General features: G+C 54.4%; 1 protein-coding gene across 2 annotated transcripts in view; it reads left to right on the forward strand.

Moving 5' to 3' along the window:
* Positions 1-19877, forward strand: part of ZC3H18 (zinc finger CCCH-type containing 18) — a 58740-nt gene that overhangs the window by 6711 nt on the left and 32152 nt on the right. The window contains exons 2-4 of one of the 2 annotated variants that reach the window (XM_045439970.1): positions 484-1043; positions 11401-11485; positions 12173-12244. In XM_045439970.1, coding sequence (XP_045295926.1) covers positions 498-1043; positions 11401-11485; positions 12173-12244 — 703 coding nt within the window. In that variant the 5' untranslated portion in view covers positions 484-497. The remainder of the gene's footprint in view (positions 1-483; positions 1044-11400; positions 11486-12172; positions 12245-19877) is intronic. The other variant, XM_045439971.1, reaches the window with a different exon arrangement.

Here is a 19877-nt window from a genome sequence, read left to right on the forward strand (position 1 = left end):
TGACCTGGGGACTCCCAAGGCCGGCCAAGGTTTCTGTTTCAGACCCTTGAGGGGTGCCTTCGGTTCTGCTGTCTCGTTCAGTCGTGCAACTTTTCTTGAATTTCAGTTCTTACTCTAAGAATTGAAAAAGCCGTCCCTTGCAACAGCTATCTTATTACTTTGTTTACCGGGTTGCACTTGTGACAAGAACACCAGGTCTCTGCCAGATCGCCGCAGATGTGAGGCGCTCACCCCCCAGCTTAGTACATGCAGCCTGGTGGAGACCCCGTGGGTGGTGCTGGCCTCCCGGCCTCCCTGCCGGCACAGCCAGCAGCAGTGGTCTGTGAACGGGGGGCCTGGGGTCTGGAGGAGCCGAGTACCGGGCCAAGTGCGGGTCCCGGGCCCTCCTGCCGGTCAGGACCGAGCGTGGGCCCGGGAAAACCGGGGCAGATTTGCTTTCCGTTTTGCTAAGTGCTGTGCACCTGCGTTCTTTTTCTTTTGCAGAATTGTGGGTACCGATGGATGTGGCCGAGAGCCCTGAACGGGACCCTCGCTCTCCAGAGGACGAAGAGGAGGAACAGCAGAGGCTCTCGGACGATGACATTCTGAGGGAGAGCGGGTCTGATCAGGACTTCGGCGGAGCTGGGGGGAGGGCTTCCGATCTGGAGGATGAAGACCACGCCGCCCCGGGACTGAGCCAGGAGGAGGAGGAGAGTCACTCTGACGAGGAGGACCAGGACCCAAGCAGAGGCCCCGCGAGCCCCCCTCGCGGGGAGGAAGAGCGCGCGAGCGACCTGAGGGACGAGGCCTCGTCGGTCACCAGGGACCTGGACGAGCATGAGTTAGACTACGATGAGGAGGTCCCCGAGGAGCCGGCCCCTGCCGGGCAGGAGGACGAGGCCGAGAAGGCTGGCGCCGAGGACGACGAGGAGAAGGGGGATGGGGCTCCTGGGGATGAGGGGGCCGCGGGTGCTCACGGCCTGGAAGACAAGGAGCCCCTGGAGACCGCCAAGGAGAAGAGCAAGGAGGACGATGATGGGGAGCTGGACGACGGGGAGCTGGATGTGAGTGGCGGGGCTGGCGGGGCTGGCGGGGCTGGCGGGCGGAGGGAGGAGGCGGGGTGCGGGGAAGTCATGACCGCTCTGGGAGCCGTCACCGTGGTAACCCGGGAGTGCCAGACCCGAAGAGGACCAGGCTAGGCCCAGAGAGCTTGGGCCTGCCGGTCAGCAGCTGGCACAAGTCCTGTGGACGCCCCCCCCCCCCCCCGCCACCGTCTACTGCTTTGGTGGGAGGGCAGACAGACGCCCGACCCCGATTGTTTCCTTGAGTTCTAGATTTGTGTGACAAGACATCGTTTCTCTCTCTGCTATCTTTAAATAATATTTGAGTTCACATTCAACTAAAACCATTGTGGATTTTCAGTTCCTGTTAGGTTCTTGAGACTGGTGGGCTCCGGAAGCTTCCTTCCAGTTTTGTCTGTTCTTTCAGGCCTTTTTATCTTTGCCCCCCAGCCCATCCTCTGAGGGTCCCGGCTGGAAGTGTCCCTGAAGGGGCCCTTAGGAATGGATAACAGGTGCATCCGAACACGCCAGCTTTTGATCAAGCCATCACACTTGGTTACAATTTATTTAAATAATTTGACTTTCAGGTTATGGAGACGGTATTGCTGACATATTATCTCAGACACGGATAGGCTGGGTTTTCATGATGCATAATCCTGCTGAAAGGACTTTAATCGTGATCTGTCTCTCTCTTTAAGTTTTTTCTTTAAGTTCCAGTTGGTGAACGTGCAGTGTGGTGTTCGTTTCAGTGTTCAGTACAGCCATCCAGCGTTTCCCTACATCACCCGGCGCTCAGCACGCCATGCGCCTCCTTGATCCCCATCGCCCGTTTCCCCCATGTCCAGCCCCCCTCCCCCCGGGAACCATCAGCGTCCCCGTCCCTTTGCTCTTTTGTTTTGTTTCTTAAATTCCACATACGAGCGAGATCATATGGTATTTGTCTTTCTCTGACTTCTCTCGCTCAGCATAATACACTCTAGTTCCATCCACGCTGTTGCAAATGGCCATCTTTGATGGCTGAATGGTATTCCATCGTGTATCACACCCCATCTCCTTTATCCATTCATCAGTCAATGGGCACTAGAGCTGCCTACACGGTTTATCGTAAATATGCCGCAATAAACATGGGGTGCACGTACCCCCTTGAATGAGTGTTTTTGTATTTTGAGGGTAGGTACTTAGTAGTGGGATTACTGGGCTGTAGGGTAGTTAGACCTGTTGTTAACTGTTTGAGGAAACTCCACGCTGTTGTCCAGAGCGGCTGCACCAGTTTACGTTCCCACCATCTGAGCAAGAGGGTTCCCATTTCTCCACATCCTCGCCCACACCTGTTGTTTCTTGTGTTGTTGATGTTAGCCATCCTGACAGGTGTGAGGTGGTATCTCAGTGTGGTTTTGATTTGTACTTCCTTGACGTGAGTGATGTTGAGCATCTTTTCATGTGTCTGTGAGCCACCTGGATGTCTTCTTTGGAGAAGTGTCTGTTCGTGTCTTCTGCCCATTTCTTCGATGGATTATTTTCTTGGTGTTGAGTTTTTTAAGTTGTTTTGTTTTATTTGTGTGTTGAGAGAGAGAGAGAGTGTGTGTGCGCGTGCCAGCAAGGGAGAATCCCAGGCGGGCACCATGCCTGGTGCGGAGCCCATCTCTGTGACCGTGAGATCACGCCCTGAGCCAAAACCACGAGGTGGGCGCTCAACCGACTGAGCCACCCAGGCGCCCCATAAATTTTATTTAAGTAATCTGCACACCCCATGTGGGGCTTGAGCTCACGGCCCTGAGATCAAGAGTCACACACCCTCTTCCTACTAGGACAGACATCCCTGTAAGTTCTTTATAGATTTTGGATACCAGCCCTTTATCCAATACGTCATTTGCAAATGTCTTTCCCGTTGCGTAGGGTGCCTTTTAGTTTTGTTGATTGTTCTCTTTGGTGTGCAGAAGCTTTTTATTTTGATGTCGTCCCAATAGTTTATTTTTGCTTTTGTTTCCCTTAGAAGACACATCTCGAAAAATGGTCCTATGGCCAATGTCACAGAAATTGCTGCCTGTGCTCTCTTCTAGGGTTTCTATGGGTTCAGGTGTCACATTTAGGTCTTTCATCTGTTTTGAGTTTGTTTGGTCTGTGGTGTAAGAAAGTGGCCCTGTTTCCCTTTGCATGTCCCTGTCCAGTTTTCCCATCACCATTTGTTGAAGAGACTGTCTTTTTCCCACAGCATGTTCTTGTGTCTTTTGTAATCATGATCTTTAAAAAGTTGAGTTTTGGGGTGGAAGAGCCTGAAGTCCTACCGAGTAATGCTTTTACTCAAAGGAGTCGAGAGAGGCCCAGAGCACATTGAAGTAACGGAGGGGAGGGGGGAGGTACCCCAGGGGAGGCGACGCTGCTTGTCTGGGAGTCATTACAGTGGAAGGTGTGTGGAATCTGTCAGAAAGGTTCTGGGTTGGAGGAGGGAAAAGGTTGCTGCTTAAATACCTAAGCGTAGTCCGCGGTAAGCACCCCACCTCCTCAGGTGCCCATTCTACCTTCACCTGTGCTGGTAGGCCGTGGTCGTGCCTGGTTTTAAACATCGCTTATCTCAGGCTCGTAAGAACAGAACTTGGTGGGGACGCGATGTGTGTGGTTACAAGCTCCAAATTTTAGCTCTTTTCTTGCAGCTCTGCTAATAACGTTTGCTTTACTTAAAGGGTATTGTCAGGGTATGATTATGCAGGCGTCCTTGGGTTTCCCAGCCATGCTGCCTTTCCGGTTTTGGAAAACGTACCTCTGCTACAGGCCTGTCCAAGGGAAGAGAGGTCTTGAAACCCGAGTTAATCCATTTGGGTGAAACTTTAGGCAGAAGATGAAGTTCTTGGCCGAGGCGCCTGTGGGTGTGGTTGTCAGTGTTGCAGAGCGAAAAGCCCCGTCTTTGTTCTGTCCTGAGAAGATGACGAGGGAGGGGCTGGTTACCAGGCGTGGCCCAGGGGTCCTTGGCGGCCCGTTCCCCACTCAGAGAGGGCCAGTTGCGGGTTCTTCCTGCCTCGACTGTTGAACGAGTCTTAGGGGGAAGTTCAGCTCCTTTCCTACCTTTCCATGATCATATGGGGCCAAGTGTCTCCCTGTGGGTCCCGGGCGGCCGTGGTGTCATCGCACCAGTTGGGCTTCCCGGCTGACCTTAGATGTGGTGGTGCGGGACCTTGGGTTGAACCGAGGCAGCCCTGGGAAATGCCCGTCGTCTGGCGGTTGGCTGGTTGCCCTAGAAAAAGCACGGGGAATAGAAGCCCAATTTGGCTTTCTTGCCCCTGGAGATCCTGAGGTTGGCCGGCCGGCTGGCTTGCCCTCCACACACCCTCCCACGAGGGGCCCCAGCCTAGGTGGAAACAGCGCGGCTGAGGAGACCGGGCGATGGCTTTGTTCGGCCACGCGGAAGCCGTCTCCTTCCCGCACCACAGACGGTGCCTCTGGGTCACCGCGCCGCAGGGACGTGACGGGGCAGAGCAGGACTCGTGCCCCGCTGGGAGACAGACCTCCGCAAGCGGAGGGCAGGCCCAGTGAATGGTGACAGGAGCACACGCGGCCTCTTCGATCGCCTCTGCTGGGTTCCTGCCCTTGTCCGTGTCCGGCTGCGCCCCGCCCTGTAACTGGCAGCTTAAGTGTCGCTTCCTCTCCGTGGGCTCTGCCTCCTCCCCCGACCGTTATCCCTGGCTGAGGACTTCGTTGTATTTGCACAGTCTGAATTTACGGGGTCATTCCCCCTCCCCCGCCTCCGGAAATACACGTCCCCTGAGTCCAGAAGCTGCCTGGCCGGCTCATCTGTGTCTCGCCAGAACTGGCCTGTTGTGGGCAGCCCCTAACTGCCTTCTGAGCAGAGAGGTGAAACCCCCGTTACTTTGGGGTACGTGCCATTGAAATGTATAGTGGCAGCGGGCAGAAGGAAGGTCTGCCCCGGAGAGCCGTTCGCACGGGGCGGCTCCTGTGCTGGGTGTCGGTGACCAGCCCTGCCTGAGCCCAGTTGGTAGGACCCGGTGTGGACGAGCGTCGGCCTGTCTGGGAGCCGCTGCTCCTGGCCTCCTCCTCCTGCTCTTGTCCTGGTCCCAGCCCTCCGTCACTCCCCGCTGGCTCCCCGCCGCAGCGTTGTCCCCACCAAGATGCCGCACTGGCGTTCCTGTGCCGTATCCCCTCCTTCTCCCAGGCCCGGGTCTCTGATGGAGGGGGAACCAGAGGTACGCGCTTGGATCTGGAAACAGCCTGCCTTCGCTGGTCCTTTGGCTTGGTCCCCTTTAGTCAACCCTTGCAGAGTCGCCTCTGGCCTCACAGAAAGCGTCCATCCCGGAGGGGTGTTTCTCCCCATTGCTTACAAGCCCTCTCATATCACAAGTGAACCACCTGGATGTTTTGTGAGCGGGAGATGCGTGGTTTGGCTTCTGCCTCGAGAATCTGCGTTCGCCGTCACCCCTAAGGGTCCCCGTACCCAGCAGGCTCCCTGTCCAGAGGCCCCTCCCGCACACCTGCCACCTCCTCCCTGCAGCCCTCCTGGCCTTGAATTGCCAGAACAGCTGAGCGGGAGAGTCTACAAGCCAAGTGCTCTTCTCGTCTTCGTGATGCCTTGTCCTGCCTTTTCTCCTCTCTTAGATGTCCAGTCACTGGGACTCGTGACTTGATATGCAGAGGAGTAAGCCCTTAAACTTCTTTTGCCTAAACCACACAATTTGTGCCCAAGATCTTGAATTGCCTTTATATGTGTTTGGTGTGCTCCCAAAATACCTTTCAGATGCAGATATGTTTCTGGAAATGCTGCTTTGCTCCTGTGGTAGGGGTGGGATTTTGCACATGGGCACCCTGGCTTGTTTGTGGAGTGGAGGCTGAGGGTCCCCGACGGCCAGTCCCTGGGGAGCCTTATTTCGTATTGAATCAGCAGTCTCTTACTTGCTCCGGAAGCCACGCTTAACCCCGGCCCTACCTGTGGCTCTGTCTCTGCCTAGGCGTCTCTCAAAAGAGTGGGTGGAGCCCGCAGAAACGGACCCCTCTGTGTGAGGTTCCTTCCTCCTGCGCCTGCCGAGTCTGGCCGTGACCATTCCTTCCATCAGGGTTCGAGGAGCGCTCAGATTCGTGGGTCTTCGATTTGCCTTTCCCGGCAAGTCCTCCCCTCTTGGGTGTGTCCGTCCTTCCTTCTACTCGTGTATTTGGTTCTGGGTTTGTATCTTACCTGCCATTTGGTTAATAGAATTTGGTGTCATCCATGTGGAAAAGGGTGGGCTATGTGTTTTGTTCCAAACCTGCTTTTGTCGATCCCTCTCACGCCGGCAGTGTGGCCTTTCAGACCGCGGGACAGCAGCCACGTCCCGTCCCCAGTGGACAGTCCACGGCGCTCCTCTCGGGCCCCCACACGTACAAAAATCCTTTGAAATGTTTTCTCGGCAGGTGGTATTTTATATTTTCTCCCGTTTAAATCTATCTGTTCCTTTTATATCTAGATACATAGTATCTCCTACGAAAGGTCTGCCTCTGGTGGCTCAGGCTTTTCACTCTGTAGGGGCCCGGCTCTCCTCTGCTGCGTGGCCTCACAGAAGCCCAGGAAGCAGCTGCCTGCCCCACATCTGAGGAGAGTGCACACCAGATCAGGCACATAGAGAGTGCAGGCCACAGTCCTTACCCTGAGCCAGGGAGTCCGGGAGCTCTGAGAGTGGACAGGTTTCCTCGCTCATCTGGTGGCAGACCTTGCCCGACACGAAGCGAGGCTGTTTGTGATCCTGTGTTTACCCCTCGTGTGGCTGGTCGTGCACACCCCCCCCCCCCACAGAAGGATGACCGCATCCATTCCGGGGTGCTCTTCTGACCCCTGCTATATCGCCTTCTAAAACCAAAACGCTTCTGAATTCCTAGACCACATCTGGCCCCGGGGGTGTTGGGTAAGGGGTCATAGACCAAGATTGTCACCCCCATTTTACAGATGCAGCACCTCTGGCACGGTGTCCGTGCCCGCCCCCCCCCCCCCCCCGTGGTGCCGTCACGTGGTGCCCACTCACCTGCCTTAGTGCTGGGGCCGCTGTGGCGGAAGTGGCTTCCTGTGTAGATAATATGCAGGCATTGGTTTGTTGTTGTGTTTTGTTTTTATTAAAGCAAGATAAAGACCTGCCCAGAGATGTCAAACTATGCTACCGTTGTCTACACGGTCAGGGGTTTTTTTGATGTTTATTCTTTTTCTTAGATGAAAGTCTTTTTTTTTAATTTTTTTAATGTTTATTTTTGAGAGAGAGACAGAGTACAAGCGGGGGAGGGGCAGAGAGAGAAGGAGACACAGAATCCAAAGCAGGCTCCAGGCTCCCAGCTGTCAGCACAGAGCCCGACGTGGGGCTCGGGCTCATGAACCAGAGATCATGACCTGCGCCGGAGTCGCATCCTTACCCACCTGAGCCCCCCAGGCGGCCCGTACGTGGTCATATTTGGCATATCACCTCCGAGGTAGTTTTCCGCTAAAATCATGACCCCTCATTGAGCGCTCACTGCTCAGGTTTTCTGTGAGGCACCCCACGGAGCACCGTGAGCGCAGCGCCTGGCACAGAGCAGCCTGTTCTGCTGGAGGACAGACAGGCCGGCTCGAGTGGGGCCTGTGTCCGCGGTCACACTGCCAGGATTCAAGTCCAGTCTCCCCCCGCAGTCCTATTTTGTAACGCTGGTAAAGTGCAGTGTGCCCTGTGTGTGTGTTTCCCTGAGTGGGCACTGGTAAGGAAAAACGAGCAGCCTGGTGTCCCTCGGTTCTGAAAACTCCAGAGAACCTTGCCCACCCCCTGAGTTCCACGTGAGGCTGTTAGTCTGTCCCGGGTGGGGGTCGCCGAGAGCCTCACGGGTGGTGTCCCAGGCGTGCACCCAGCAGGTTGTTTCTGGCCGGACCCCTAGGGCCTCTCCTTGTCCTCTGCTCTCCACTGTGTCAGCTTGTGGCCCTGTGACCAGGAGGTCTGAAAGACACGCGTGACGTGACAGCCGCAGACGACTGAGTGGTGTGGATTTGGCTGTAGAGACGTCGTTCTTGACCTGTGTTTGCATGAGACTGCACAGTTGAAGTCGTTTTAATTAACCATCGCTTGAAAAGCCATCGTACTAAATAAATGAATGGTTAGTTGAAATTTCAGCTGTTGGGGTGCCTGGGTGGCTCCGTTGGTTGAGCGTCTGGCTCTTGATTTCAGCTCAGGTCATGATCTCACAGTTTGTGAGTTCGGGCCCTACGTCAGGCTCTGTGCTGACAGCTTGGAGCCTGCTTGGGATATTTTCTCTCTCTCTCTCTCTCTCTCTCTCCCCCTCGCCCACTCTTTCTCTCTCAAAATAAGTAAATAAACTAAAAAAAGAAAAAAATTCACGGTATTCTATCGCTGAGCGGTCTATTCATCGTTCTTGTTTGTTTTATAATTAGAGAAGAGACCATACGTCCAGCACATGACAGGGAAGCCCTCTGTCTCCTTCGCAGGGGGTGTGGGGACTAGACAGGCGGCAGCCAGTAGGTAGATGCTGTCTTGTGTTCTCTGGGTCGACGTTGCGTCGTGTGTGCCTCACGTGAGGTTTGAGCGTTCTTAGCACTGAGCCTTCTCGGCGGCCGCACAGAGCACAGCTCACGTGACCGCTCGCCAGTCTTAAGAGGGGCGGGCCGGTCTCCTCCCTGCTCTGGCAAGTATTGAAAGTAGCAGCTTTGCAGAAATACCTCTTGAAATCTGACCCAGTGCCCTTACTGGGAGCCCTGACCCATGCAGGGCCACCTCCTGGGCTCCTCAGCTCAAGCCCTGGGCCTTGATTTCCAGGTAAAGCAGGAGGACTTGAGTGGGGTGTCACCTTGCAGAAGACTTTTGTTTTCCTAATGAGAAAGAAGAATGTGCCCTCGATTTGAGCAAACAGCACCTGAGGTGTTAGTGTAGCAGACATCGGCCTGAGAGCAGTTGCAGAGAGAAGGTGCCCGGGGCACCAGGGGGCTCAGTCCTTGAGCATCTGACTTCATTTCCACTCAGGTGGTGATCTCGAGGTCCGTGCTTCGTGGGATCAAGCCCCGCGTCGGGCCGTGCCGACCGTGTGGGGCCCGCTTGGGATACCCTTTCTTTCTCCCCTTCTCTGCCCCACCTCCTCAAAAATAAATGGGGAATCATCTTAAAAAAAAAAAAAAAAAAAAGATTCTAAAGGACCAGAGGAGAGAGGTGTTCCATCATGCCGCAGGAAGCAAACACATCTCTGAGACCTAGGAAATCCTCCTGCGGTTGGACGTGGGGAGATGGTGCTTAAAGGGTATGGACTTCCACTTAGAATGTGAATATGTTCTGGAGATCCAAAAAAAATTCTTGAGTAGATTATTTAATCTTCTATTTATCTAATTTTTAAACATTTATTCTTGAGAGAGAGAGACGGAGAAAGACAGGTCGCGAGCAGGGGAGGGGCAGAGAGAAGGAGACAGAATCTGAAGCAGGCTTCAGGCTCTGAGCCGTCAGCCCAGAGCCCGACACAGGGCTCGAACTCACGAACTGTGAGATCATGACCTGAGCCGAAGTCAGACGCTCAACTGACTGAGCCAGCCACCCAGGCGCCCCAATTATTTAATCTTTTAAAAGAAAGAAATCATTCTGTTGGCTCTCAAGGGATAGAACTTTCGGGCGTTTGTTCTTTTCACTATAAAATGCTTTTTTATTTTTATTGTTTTTAACGTTTATTTGTTCTGAGCGAGTGGGGGAGGGGCAGAGAGAGGGAATCCCAAGCAGGCTCTGCCCTGTCAGCACAGAGCCCAACGCAGGGCTTGATCCCACGACCGTGAGATCGCAGCCCGAGCCAACATCAGCGGTCAGATGCATAACCGACTGAGCCACCCAGGTGCCCCATAAAATGCTTTTTTAATAAGTAAATATTTTTCAGGCAGAAGTTATACAAATATTTACGCTTTAAAGATAAGCCATCGTAAGTCCAGGGTTTGACCTTAGTATTTTTCATTCAACACATGTTTGCTGACCATTTGCTATAAGCCCAACACTGTGCTTGGACCAGTGTCACGGTCCTGCCTGGTCTGAACCCCTGTTCAGTCAGGCGGGACTGTGGTGGCCGTGATCCATGCTGTGAGGACCTGTGGTGAAAGGAGCCGGGGTGGGGAGGTCCTGAGGCAGGAGACTCATCCGGCGTCTGAAAATGAGGTGAGTCGTGGTGTGTTAGTGTCGCTGGAGAAGGAAGAAGAATGCTGGCCGGCTTCTGAAAGGTCACTGCCAGGAGGGTCACTGCCAGGAGGGCCTGTGGAGAGTTGGGAGGGAGCGGGGCACCAGTGGGGAAGTGGCTCCCAGACCAGGCGGCACTTTGGATGAGGGGGAGACGCTTTGGTGATCCCCATGCCCTGCCCTGTGTGACCCCTTGGGTTGACTGTCCTAGAGCATCCTGGACAGGGTAGGAAGGGCTAGGACGGGCCAGGACAGGGTAGAACTGGCTAGGTCGGGCCAGGACAGGTTAGGACTGGCTGGGATGGGCCAGGACAGGGTAGGGTGGGCTAGGACAGGCCAGGACAGGTAGGACAGGCTAGGACGGGCCAGGACGGGCCAAGACAGGCTAGGATCGGCTAGGTCGGGCCAGGACAGGTAGGACGGGCCAGGACAGGCTAGGACAGGCCAGGACAGGGGGGCAGTGAGGAGCTCCGTCCTGGACCTCCCAGCAAAGATGTCAGCAGGGCACCTGCATACCCGCTTTGGGGCTGGGGGTGACCCCCGGGGATGGTGTCTCAACTGAGGGGCACAGGGGAGTGTCTGCAGGTCCGTGGTGACCGAGGCCCTGGGATAGCGGAGGCTGGACAGGGCTCAGAGCAGTAGTCCGGGTCATGGCTGTTCTTTGGAATTCCTGGGGGTGAAACCCACCCAGGCTCTGGTGTTTGTAAAGCTCCCACATTACACCAAAGCTTGGCAGCCAAGGTTAGGAGCTCTGGCCTGAGAAAGCAAGGTTCTGGGTCTGAGCCTGACCTCCCTCCTCCCCACCTCTAGACTCTTAAACTAGAGGACGTTGGTTTTGAGTTTTAAGAACAAAATATTTTGGCTCACAAATACCGTTTAAATGCACAAAGTTCTAAAAGTGTGAAGTGTCACCGTTTTCTGCCCAGCATTGCTGCCGGAGGGAGAACAGAGAAGCCTGCTTTGTACTGAGCGTTACGTACTTCACGGAGCGTTTTTACTTGGTGTTTTGTGTCACGCCTCGACCTTGTAGACGAGCTCTGGCGTATCCCCGTCGAGGTTTGGAAAACTGACCTGAATTGCCAAGTGGCCGAGACACCAGTCTCGTGAAAATACCCTTTGTGGTCTGGGGAAGCCGTGGCTGTTGGTGGACGCCCTCTACCTCCCCTCTCTCGTTAAGGTGATTGCCTTTTAAGTCCCGTTGTCCTCTGTTTCAGGATGACGATCTGGAGGAGGGCGAAGTAAAGGACCCCAGTGACAGGAAGGTGAGGCCGCGTCCCACCTGCCGATTCTTCATGAAAGGTAATTGTCTGTGGGGCCTTGTGTGGTCTTGGCTTTTCCTGGGACTGTGGTGGTGGCTCAGCCCCGCCCAGTGCCCGGAAGCCTGTCCAGGGCTGTTCTTGGGGCCAGACCGTGACCGTGGCAGGGTGGCACCGTCCTTTGCTGGTCCTTGCCTCCTTTGACTGACTTGGAAGGGCCAGCCTGGCCGTTTCCACTTCGTGGCTCCAGGCCCTCCGTGACGGCAGAGCTGTGACCATCCTGTTTATGAGTAGTCCTTGTCCTAAGGCAGACGCCCCGGGCACCAGGGGCCCTACCTCTGTACGGAAAGTCGCTGCTTGTTTGCTAAACGTATCCAAGTACATCCTTCATTTGGAATGGATTTCCAAATAGCAAAGAGATAAGGTAGCCTCTGAGTGCGGCAAGGTCGCTCCCTCCTGGAAGGTGAGTGGTGCCAGCCACGTGGCTGTGACAGGTCGCAGACTAACGCCACGGGTGACCTGGAACGGCGGCGAGAACCCCGGTCCGTAAGGGTCTCGCGGCCACGCGGCGGTAGTCGGGGCCTATTCCTGGTCGCTCCGCCTTCTCCTTGGACAGGTGGGAAGGCGTCTGTCTTGGTCTCAGCCTCGCGGGCCCCGGGCGCCCCGCCCCCTGGCCCGGCCCGCGCGTCTGCTCCGAATTTCACAAGAGCTTCCTGTACTTCTTTTCCAGATGTTGGGACAGCACTGTCCGCTCCTCTCCCACCAATATCACATCCCATACCACTCAGAGGCCAGGTTAAAGGTACAGAGTATACGCTTTTCCCTCTCTGCTCCAGAGGCCAGACTTGCTTCTCCTGGATCCAGGATACTGATGTGAAGCCAGAAGGAAGGGGGAGGCTCTGAGGGGCAGAGAGCGGTTGTGGATCCCAGTTCTTAGTGGCGCTCGCTGAGGCTCCCGGGACCTTTGCGGATCGCGGGGGGCAGCGGTGGGAGGTGGGACAGGAGGGGCACGGTGGAGTCCCATCTCGCCGAGAGGACAGGCTCTGCACTTGACTGGTCCTCGGAGGACCCTCTGCCTAGACCCCCCAGGGTGACGTGACGCAGAGGGTGCTTGGGGCCTGGGTCGGCTCACTCCTCAGGGTGTGGGCTCCTAGCCTGTGCCGTTTACCTGCACAGTTTTGTTTTATTTAAGTTTCTTGATTTTGAGAGAGAGAGAGAGAGAGAGAGAGCAGATCGGGGAGGGGCAGAGCAAGGGGGAGAGAGAGAAGCCCAAGCAGGCTCTGAACTGTCAGCACGGAGCCCAGTGCGGCACTCAGGGCTCAGACTCACGAGCCGCGAGATTATGACCTGAGCCGAAGTCGAGTCAGACGTTTAACCGACCGAGCCCCCCAGGCGCCCCACGTGCGTGTTGTTTCTGCCAAGCGGAGATTCTTGGACTCGTGAGTTAGACATGCCCGTGATGGGTCCTTTGCACAGCACGTGCTCTGTCCTCAGGAGGGTGGCTGGCGCTTGTCTCGTGGACAGCATAGTCGCCCTCAGGACACAGATGAGTGTGTGGTGTGTTTTAGAAAGTAAATTCTTAACAGTTCTTTACAAGCTTTAGTATTTGAAATATCAATATTTCAGAAAATTTTGAGCAGAAGACCTCTTTTCCATAATTATGTGGGAGTAAGTGGTGTCAGCCCGCCGAAACTCCTCATGGGGAGACGCACTTACGCACGTACGCAGATGCGAACGCAGTCATTTCCGGTTGGCACCGCTGTGGAATCGTTCCGAAGCCTGGCCGGCCCGTCGGGACTAGCCGCGGGCTTCCACGGCAGGAGGCGGCACCGTCCGTCCGCGCCGCGGAGGCTCCGGCCCAGGTGCTCCCGGGGGTCACAGCCCTGAGGTCGTTTCCGGAGTTTAGCGACAGAAGCACACGGACCGACGGAGTGGGTCCCGTGTTGGGACCGCGGATGAGCATCCTCGGAGGTACCTCGTGGCACGCACAGGGCACCGTCTCCGCAGATGACTCCGGGGCCACATGTCAGTGGGAGGGAGGTCCCTCCAGAATGCTCAGCTTGGGTTTCCGAGCCCAAGGCCAGTGGCAGGGCTCTCTGCAGAGAAATCTGAGGCTAGTGGCACCCGGCCTTCTCGGCAGCTTGGCTGGGCAGAGTCAGTAACTGGTCTCAGCCTCGGTTTTTGAGTATACATTTTACCTTTCCCCCTGGATTGTTGAGCTACTCTGCGGAGTAGCGGGATACAGCGTAGGAAGAAACGGTTGATTCTTTGGGCGTGCCGAAACACATCTCTCATTTTTTTTTTGTTTTTGTTTTTGTTTTTTTTTTGAGCAAGTTTTTGGGCGAAAATGTTTTTGCTTACCTGCAATTTTATAAGCTTGGTGTTCCATTGAGACAAATCGTGTAAGTTCCCTTCAGGAGCAGGAGAAGTCACTTTAGAAATAAAACAGTTTGTCGCGTTTGATGAAGATGGGGACAAAGGGGACCTTCACACCCTGCTGGTGGGGACGTGACCTGGTGCAGCTGCTGGAAGACAGTCTGGCGGCTCCTGAGGACACGAGCGTGTAGGACCATACGTGACCCCATCGATTCTGCTTCTAGATCTCCACCCGAGAGAGATGAAAACGTACGTCCACCCAAAAACTTGTGCGCAAATGGTCGTAATAGCAGTGATCGAAACAGCCCACGAGTGCACACAGCGCCCGTGTCTGTCAGCTCATAAATGGTCAGACAGCGTGGTCTGTCTGTACAGTGGAATATTACTCGGCCTCAAGAAGAGTGGAGTACTGGGACCACAGCACGGATGAACTGTGAGGACGTCATGCCGAGCGAAAGATGCCAGACACAAAAGGCCTCCTCGTGTGCAAACTGTCCAGGATAATCCACAGAGGCAGGAACTGGGTTAGCCGTTGTCTAAACTGAGGAGCCTGGAGGGAGGGGGAGTGGCTACGGGCAGTGGGGGTGATGGCTAATGAGTGCAGGGTTTCCTTCTAGGATGATGGTTGGACAACCTTGCGCGTATGTGCTGAAACCCGCGAAATTGTTCGCTTTAGATTGGGACATTACACGGCATGTAAGTTGTATCTTAATTTGAGGTTTCTTCCTGAGAAAGTTTGTTAGTTATAGTTCTATTAAAAGATACCCCCGGATTAATCATTCGTTGCCCAAATGGGTACATTGATATTTGTGACCATTGGCAAGAAAACACAGGAACATAGGTTGAAACGTCCTTAAGCACCAGCACTTTGTTTACGGTATGTTTTTACCTCTGGTGTATTTATGTTAAGTCATCGAGATGGGAAGCTCCCCCTACGGTGATGGAAATAACGTTTTCTTGAAACTAGGTCCCACGTTGGGTTTCTGATTGGGCCAGCTATCAACAGCGCCCAGCCCGTTCTGTGGGACAGGCCTCCTGGTCTCTGCTCCTTCCTGTTCTTTCTCCCTCTCCCTTTCTTCCCTGCCCCCCTCCCCTCGCCCCCCCCACGATTTGATAAAATGCACCTCGTGAAATTTACCATTGTAACTATTTTTATTTTTATTCTTATTTTTATTTATTTATTTATTTTTGAGACAAAGCATGAGCAGGGGAGGGGCAGAGAGAGGGGGAGGCACAGAATCTGAAGCGGGCTCCAGGCTGTGAGCTGTCAGCACGGAGCCCGATGTGGAGCTCGAACTCACAGAGTATGAGATCCTGACCCGAGGTGAAGTCGGATGCTCAACTGACTGAACCACCCAGGCGCCCCTGTAACTATTTAAACTTTTTAAATTTTTTTTTTGAGAGAGACAGAGACAGAGCCTGAGTGGAGGAGGGGCAGAGAGAGGGAGACGCAGAATCCGAAGCAGGCCCCAGGCTCCAAGCTGTCAGCACAGAGCCCGATACGGGGCTCGAACTCATGAACCGTGAGATCACGACCTGAGGCGGAGTCGGACGCTCAGCCGACAGAGCCCCCCGGGGGCCCCCCCATCGTAACTCTTTTTAAGTGTAGGGTTCTGTGGTGTTGAGTGCATTCACATCGGGGCCATCGCCACCATCATCTCTGAAATTCTTCATCTTGTACGAGGGAAACTCTGTAGCCATTAAACCATAACCTCCCATTCCTCCCTCCCCCAGCCCTGGCGACCGCCCTCCTACTGTCTGTGAACGTGACTCCTTCCGATGCCCCATATCAGTAGAATGGTGCGATAGCTGTCTTTATGTGGCTGTCTTATCTCACGTGGCAGCGTCCTCGAGGCCCCCCAGTGTTTTAGCGCGCGTCAGAATCTCCTTTCTTCCCAAGGTTTGTTCTCCGCTGCGTGTGCACCTACTCGTCCGACAGCGGACTTTCATCTTCCGGCTGCTGCGAACGATGCAGATGTTTCTTCGAGACCCCGCTTTGAAATTCTGGGGGTGTGTACGGTAGACTTGCTGGGCCGTGCGGTGGCTTTAGTTTCCGTTTCTTGAGGCGCCTCCTCGCTGTGTTTTGGGGCAGCCCCATCACGTTGTGCTCCCGACAGCCACGTCCTCCTCCCCTACGCTTGGTGTTTTCTGACTTTTTGAGAGACAGCGTCTCAGTGGGTGTGCTTCTGATTTCCATTTCCACGGTCCCGGGTGACGTGAGCATCTCTTCGTGTGCTTATTGGCCGTTCAAAGAGGATCCCCTCCTGGGAGAGGTGTCTGTTGCCCACTTTGGAATCTCTGCATTCTCCTTTATGTTTAAATTTTTTTTTTTTTAATGTTAGTTATTCTTGAGAGAGTGAGACAGAGCATGAGCCGGGGAGGGGCAGAGAGAGAGAGGGAGACACCGAGTCCGAAGCAGGCTCCAGTCTCCCAGCTGTCAGCACAGAGCCCGACGCGGGGCTCGAAGCCACGGACTGCGAGATCATGACCCGGGCCGAAGTCGGACGCCCAACCGACCGAGCCACCCAGGCGCCCCTCTCCGTTATGTTTAAAGCAGCAGGTCTTAAACTGCGGCCTGTGAACCCCTAGCATTTCTTCAGACTCTCTTCCAGGTCAAAACGACTTTTGTGATGCTGAGATTACTAGCAGTCAGGTGCTGGCCCCGTGCACTCAGAGTGACAATAGCAATTTCATTTAATGGTGTCTGTGATAGAGCAGTGAGAATTCTTTTACACTCAAGTACAGGTCTTTAAAACAAACAAACAAACAAACAAAAAAACACCTTAATTTCCGTGCCAGAAAATTTGCCTGTTCTAAGCATGCAATTCAGTGGGTTTTTTTTTTTAATTTACCAAGTTGTGTGGCTGTCACACAGTCCAGTCCGGGAACGTCTCCATCACCCCGGAAGACCCGCGGCCCGCAGCGCTGGTCTTTCGCACATTCGGCGAGACGATCTGGGAAGTACTCACGGAGCCCCTCTGCCGCAGTGAGGCGCGGACGTCATCCCCAGGGAGGGCGCTCGAGGTTCGCGCCATGGGCTGGGCCAGCCGGCGTCCCCGCGGGGACCGGCCACGGTGGTCCGGAAATGAGCAGAGCCTGCCGCTCCCCGGACAGCGGCTGACGGCGTCTGTCGCTAATGATGAGGTTTGGGCTCCCGGGCTCTCGAGTGGAGATCAGAGTTTGGGAGAGCCCGAACCTCCAGCCGCGGCGTTTAGCGACCGTCACGTGATGTCACCGACTCCCGTCTGGGCAGAAGGTCCGCTCACGGGTCGAGATAGACCGGTGGGCGCGAGTAGAACAGTCGGAAGTGCTCGGCGAGAGGGTGACGGACCCCCGCACGGCGGCTGGCGGCGAGAAGCCTTCGCCGGACCGGTCGGTGTAGTGTCGAGGGCGCGAGGGGTTCTTCAAAGCATGCTGAGTCCCCTCCCTCATCCGGCTGCATCGGCCCCTGAGGCTGCGTTTTCTTCGCCTGCTCCAACCGCAGCGACACTGCATGGCAGGGTGAACGCAGAAGCCGACGGGGGACAGGCTGCCTTCCGTTTAACGGCAGGATTCAAGCGGTCTGCGAAAAGGAGGGCGCCTGAGAGGCTCTGTCGGTCAGGCTTCCGACTCTTGATTTCGGCTCCCGTTGGGATCTCACAGCTCGGAGTCGGCGCCCCGAGTCGGACTACATGCTGACGGCATGAAGCCTGTTGGGGATCCTTTGTCTCCCTTCCCTCCACCCCTCTTCCGTCCCTTCCTCCCTCCCTTCCCCTGTCTCTCTCTCTCTCTCTCAAAATAAACATAAAAAAGAGGTTTGCAGAAAGAAAAGTAACGCTCATAGTAGTGTTTTTGAAATAGAGGTGTTTTTTTTTTTTAATGTTTTTTATTTATTTTTGAGACAGAGAGAGACAGAGCATGAGCAGGGGAGGGGCAGAGAGAGGGGGAGATACAGAATCTGAAGCAGGCTCCAAGCTCTGAGCTGTCGGCACAGAGCCTGATGCGGGGCTCAAACTCACAGAGTATGAGATCATGACCTGAGCTGAAGTCGGACGCTCAACTGACCGAGCCACCCAGGCGCCTCTTTCAGTGGCATTTTTTAAAACCATGAAGCACTTTAAACTTCTCTGTCCTTGTGATCCCTGTGTTTATTTTCTATTCTGAGTTATTCAGGCTAACAGGAAATGGGACCAGTGACTAAGGCCGCTGTCTTACTCAGAAATAACAAAGTAGCAGGACACTTTGCAGATACAGTGAGTGAGCGCAGCCTCTAGAAATGATACCAGCACTGCTTTGTACTGACACCGGTCAGACTGACAGTCAGAAATTTAAAAATCTGCTTGTGTTTCTGGGCCCACCACACATACACGCTCACACGTGTGCCCACAGACACGATGCTGTATTCGGACATTTCACACTGCGGGAGAAGTGGATTCCTCCTTGGTCAGGTGTGTGGTTGTGGCCAGCAGGGCCCTGGCCTGGGAGACGTGGCTTTGGTTTCCTCTCGTCTCGGGGTTTAGTTTCTTTGATTTCTGCAGATTTGTGTCTGTTTCGCCGATCGTGGCTTTGGTGGGATTGAACACGCAGGTTCCTTCTTTGTAGATCTGTTATTCGGGGGAAAAAAAAGCAAGGCTCAACACCAAGTGTATAAATGACCAGGAAAAAGCGGGGACGGCTACACCGTGGATTGATTGGTTGGTCCATCCTCCCCCAGTAAATTGGTGACTGGCTCTGGTAGGAGGCCCTGGAGGCCTGGAGGTGGCGCTAACTTTCAGAGTGTTTGCATATGTTTTGTGTATATGTTACTTTGATTTCATACATTTGCTTTTCAGTTAAGAACTAAAACGTCATGGGTGCCTTCAAAGCCCTGTGTAAGCCATCATGAAGAAACTCACGCCCTCGTCCTGACGGCGTGACCCGGCTTCCACTTTCCTTGTTTCTTTCTGGCCAGGGTCCTCCCATAATTGTCAGCCCGTGTATTCGTCCAGAGTCCAGTCCACACGAACTCTGTGTTCGTGAAGTTTCTTTTAGAAGTAGAAGGCCATGGGGGGTTAAAACAAGATTTATTCTTCCAGTTTCTAGAGAATATTTTCGCCTGAACAAAATGCTGGGGGTTTTTTTAAGTTCATTTCTTTATTTTGAGAGAGCGCAAGTGGGAGAAGGGAAGAGAGAGAGAGTCCCAGGCAGGTGCCACGCCACCCGTGCGGAGTCTCTTGCGGGGCTCGCCCCTACAAAGTACTTTTTTAAATTACGAAAGCGTTGTATACTGACAGAGTCAGGACAGTAAAAGATAGAAGTCTTTCTACCGTCCGACAATTCGGGGTGCTTCGTTCCAGGCTTTTTTCTACACAAAAATTCACTCTTAAAAAGGCTAGTGAGTGGTTGGCTCCGTCGGTGGAACGTGCGACTCTTGATCTTGGGGTCTTGCGTTCGAGTCCCATGTTGGGTATAGAGGCGACTTGAAGATAGAATCTTAGGGTAAAAAGGCCAGCGGGAGCACACAACTTCTGCCGCCCTCTTCCGTGGGTTGTGCCGACCCACACCACCCTCCGTGGGCACCCGTCCTGGTGGTGCGGGTAGGCCTCCCCTGCCTCCGCCCGGAGCAGCCTTCTCTTCGCCTCTGGTGGCCGGCAAGGGTCTCCGCCCACCCCGGAGCAGAGGGTCCAGGAGGACGGGCTCCTGTCACCTGCCGGAGACTCGGGGGGCCACCCGCTGCCGCTCTTCTCCCCCGTGCTCCCGTCTGATCTCTTCTCCCCCTTTTCTCCCCCTGCCTGTGGCGGTAGTAAAAGGTCTTTTTTGTCAGTAGGCTCATGGGAGACGTTTTTGATTTTCTTTTGGAAATATTTTAAATACAAAAAAAAAGAAAGAAAGAAAGAAAAAATCCCAGATTAACAAACCTATTTATCCGCCACCCAGTTACATATTTTAGGTTTAAAAAGTCATAGAAAAGCTGGCACCTATATTAATACTTTCCTGCGCCCGGAAAGTTTCTGCAGTAAGCCTGTGTTATCCGTTAGTCTAACTACAGGGGAGCGAGGATGCCGTGTGAGTTCTCACAGGCTTAAAAGGCAGAGAACTTG

Source organism: Leopardus geoffroyi, chromosome E2 (genome assembly GCF_018350155.1).
Source record: "Leopardus geoffroyi isolate Oge1 chromosome E2, O.geoffroyi_Oge1_pat1.0, whole genome shotgun sequence".
NCBI classification, from domain to species: domain Eukaryota; kingdom Metazoa; phylum Chordata; class Mammalia; order Carnivora; family Felidae; genus Leopardus; species Leopardus geoffroyi.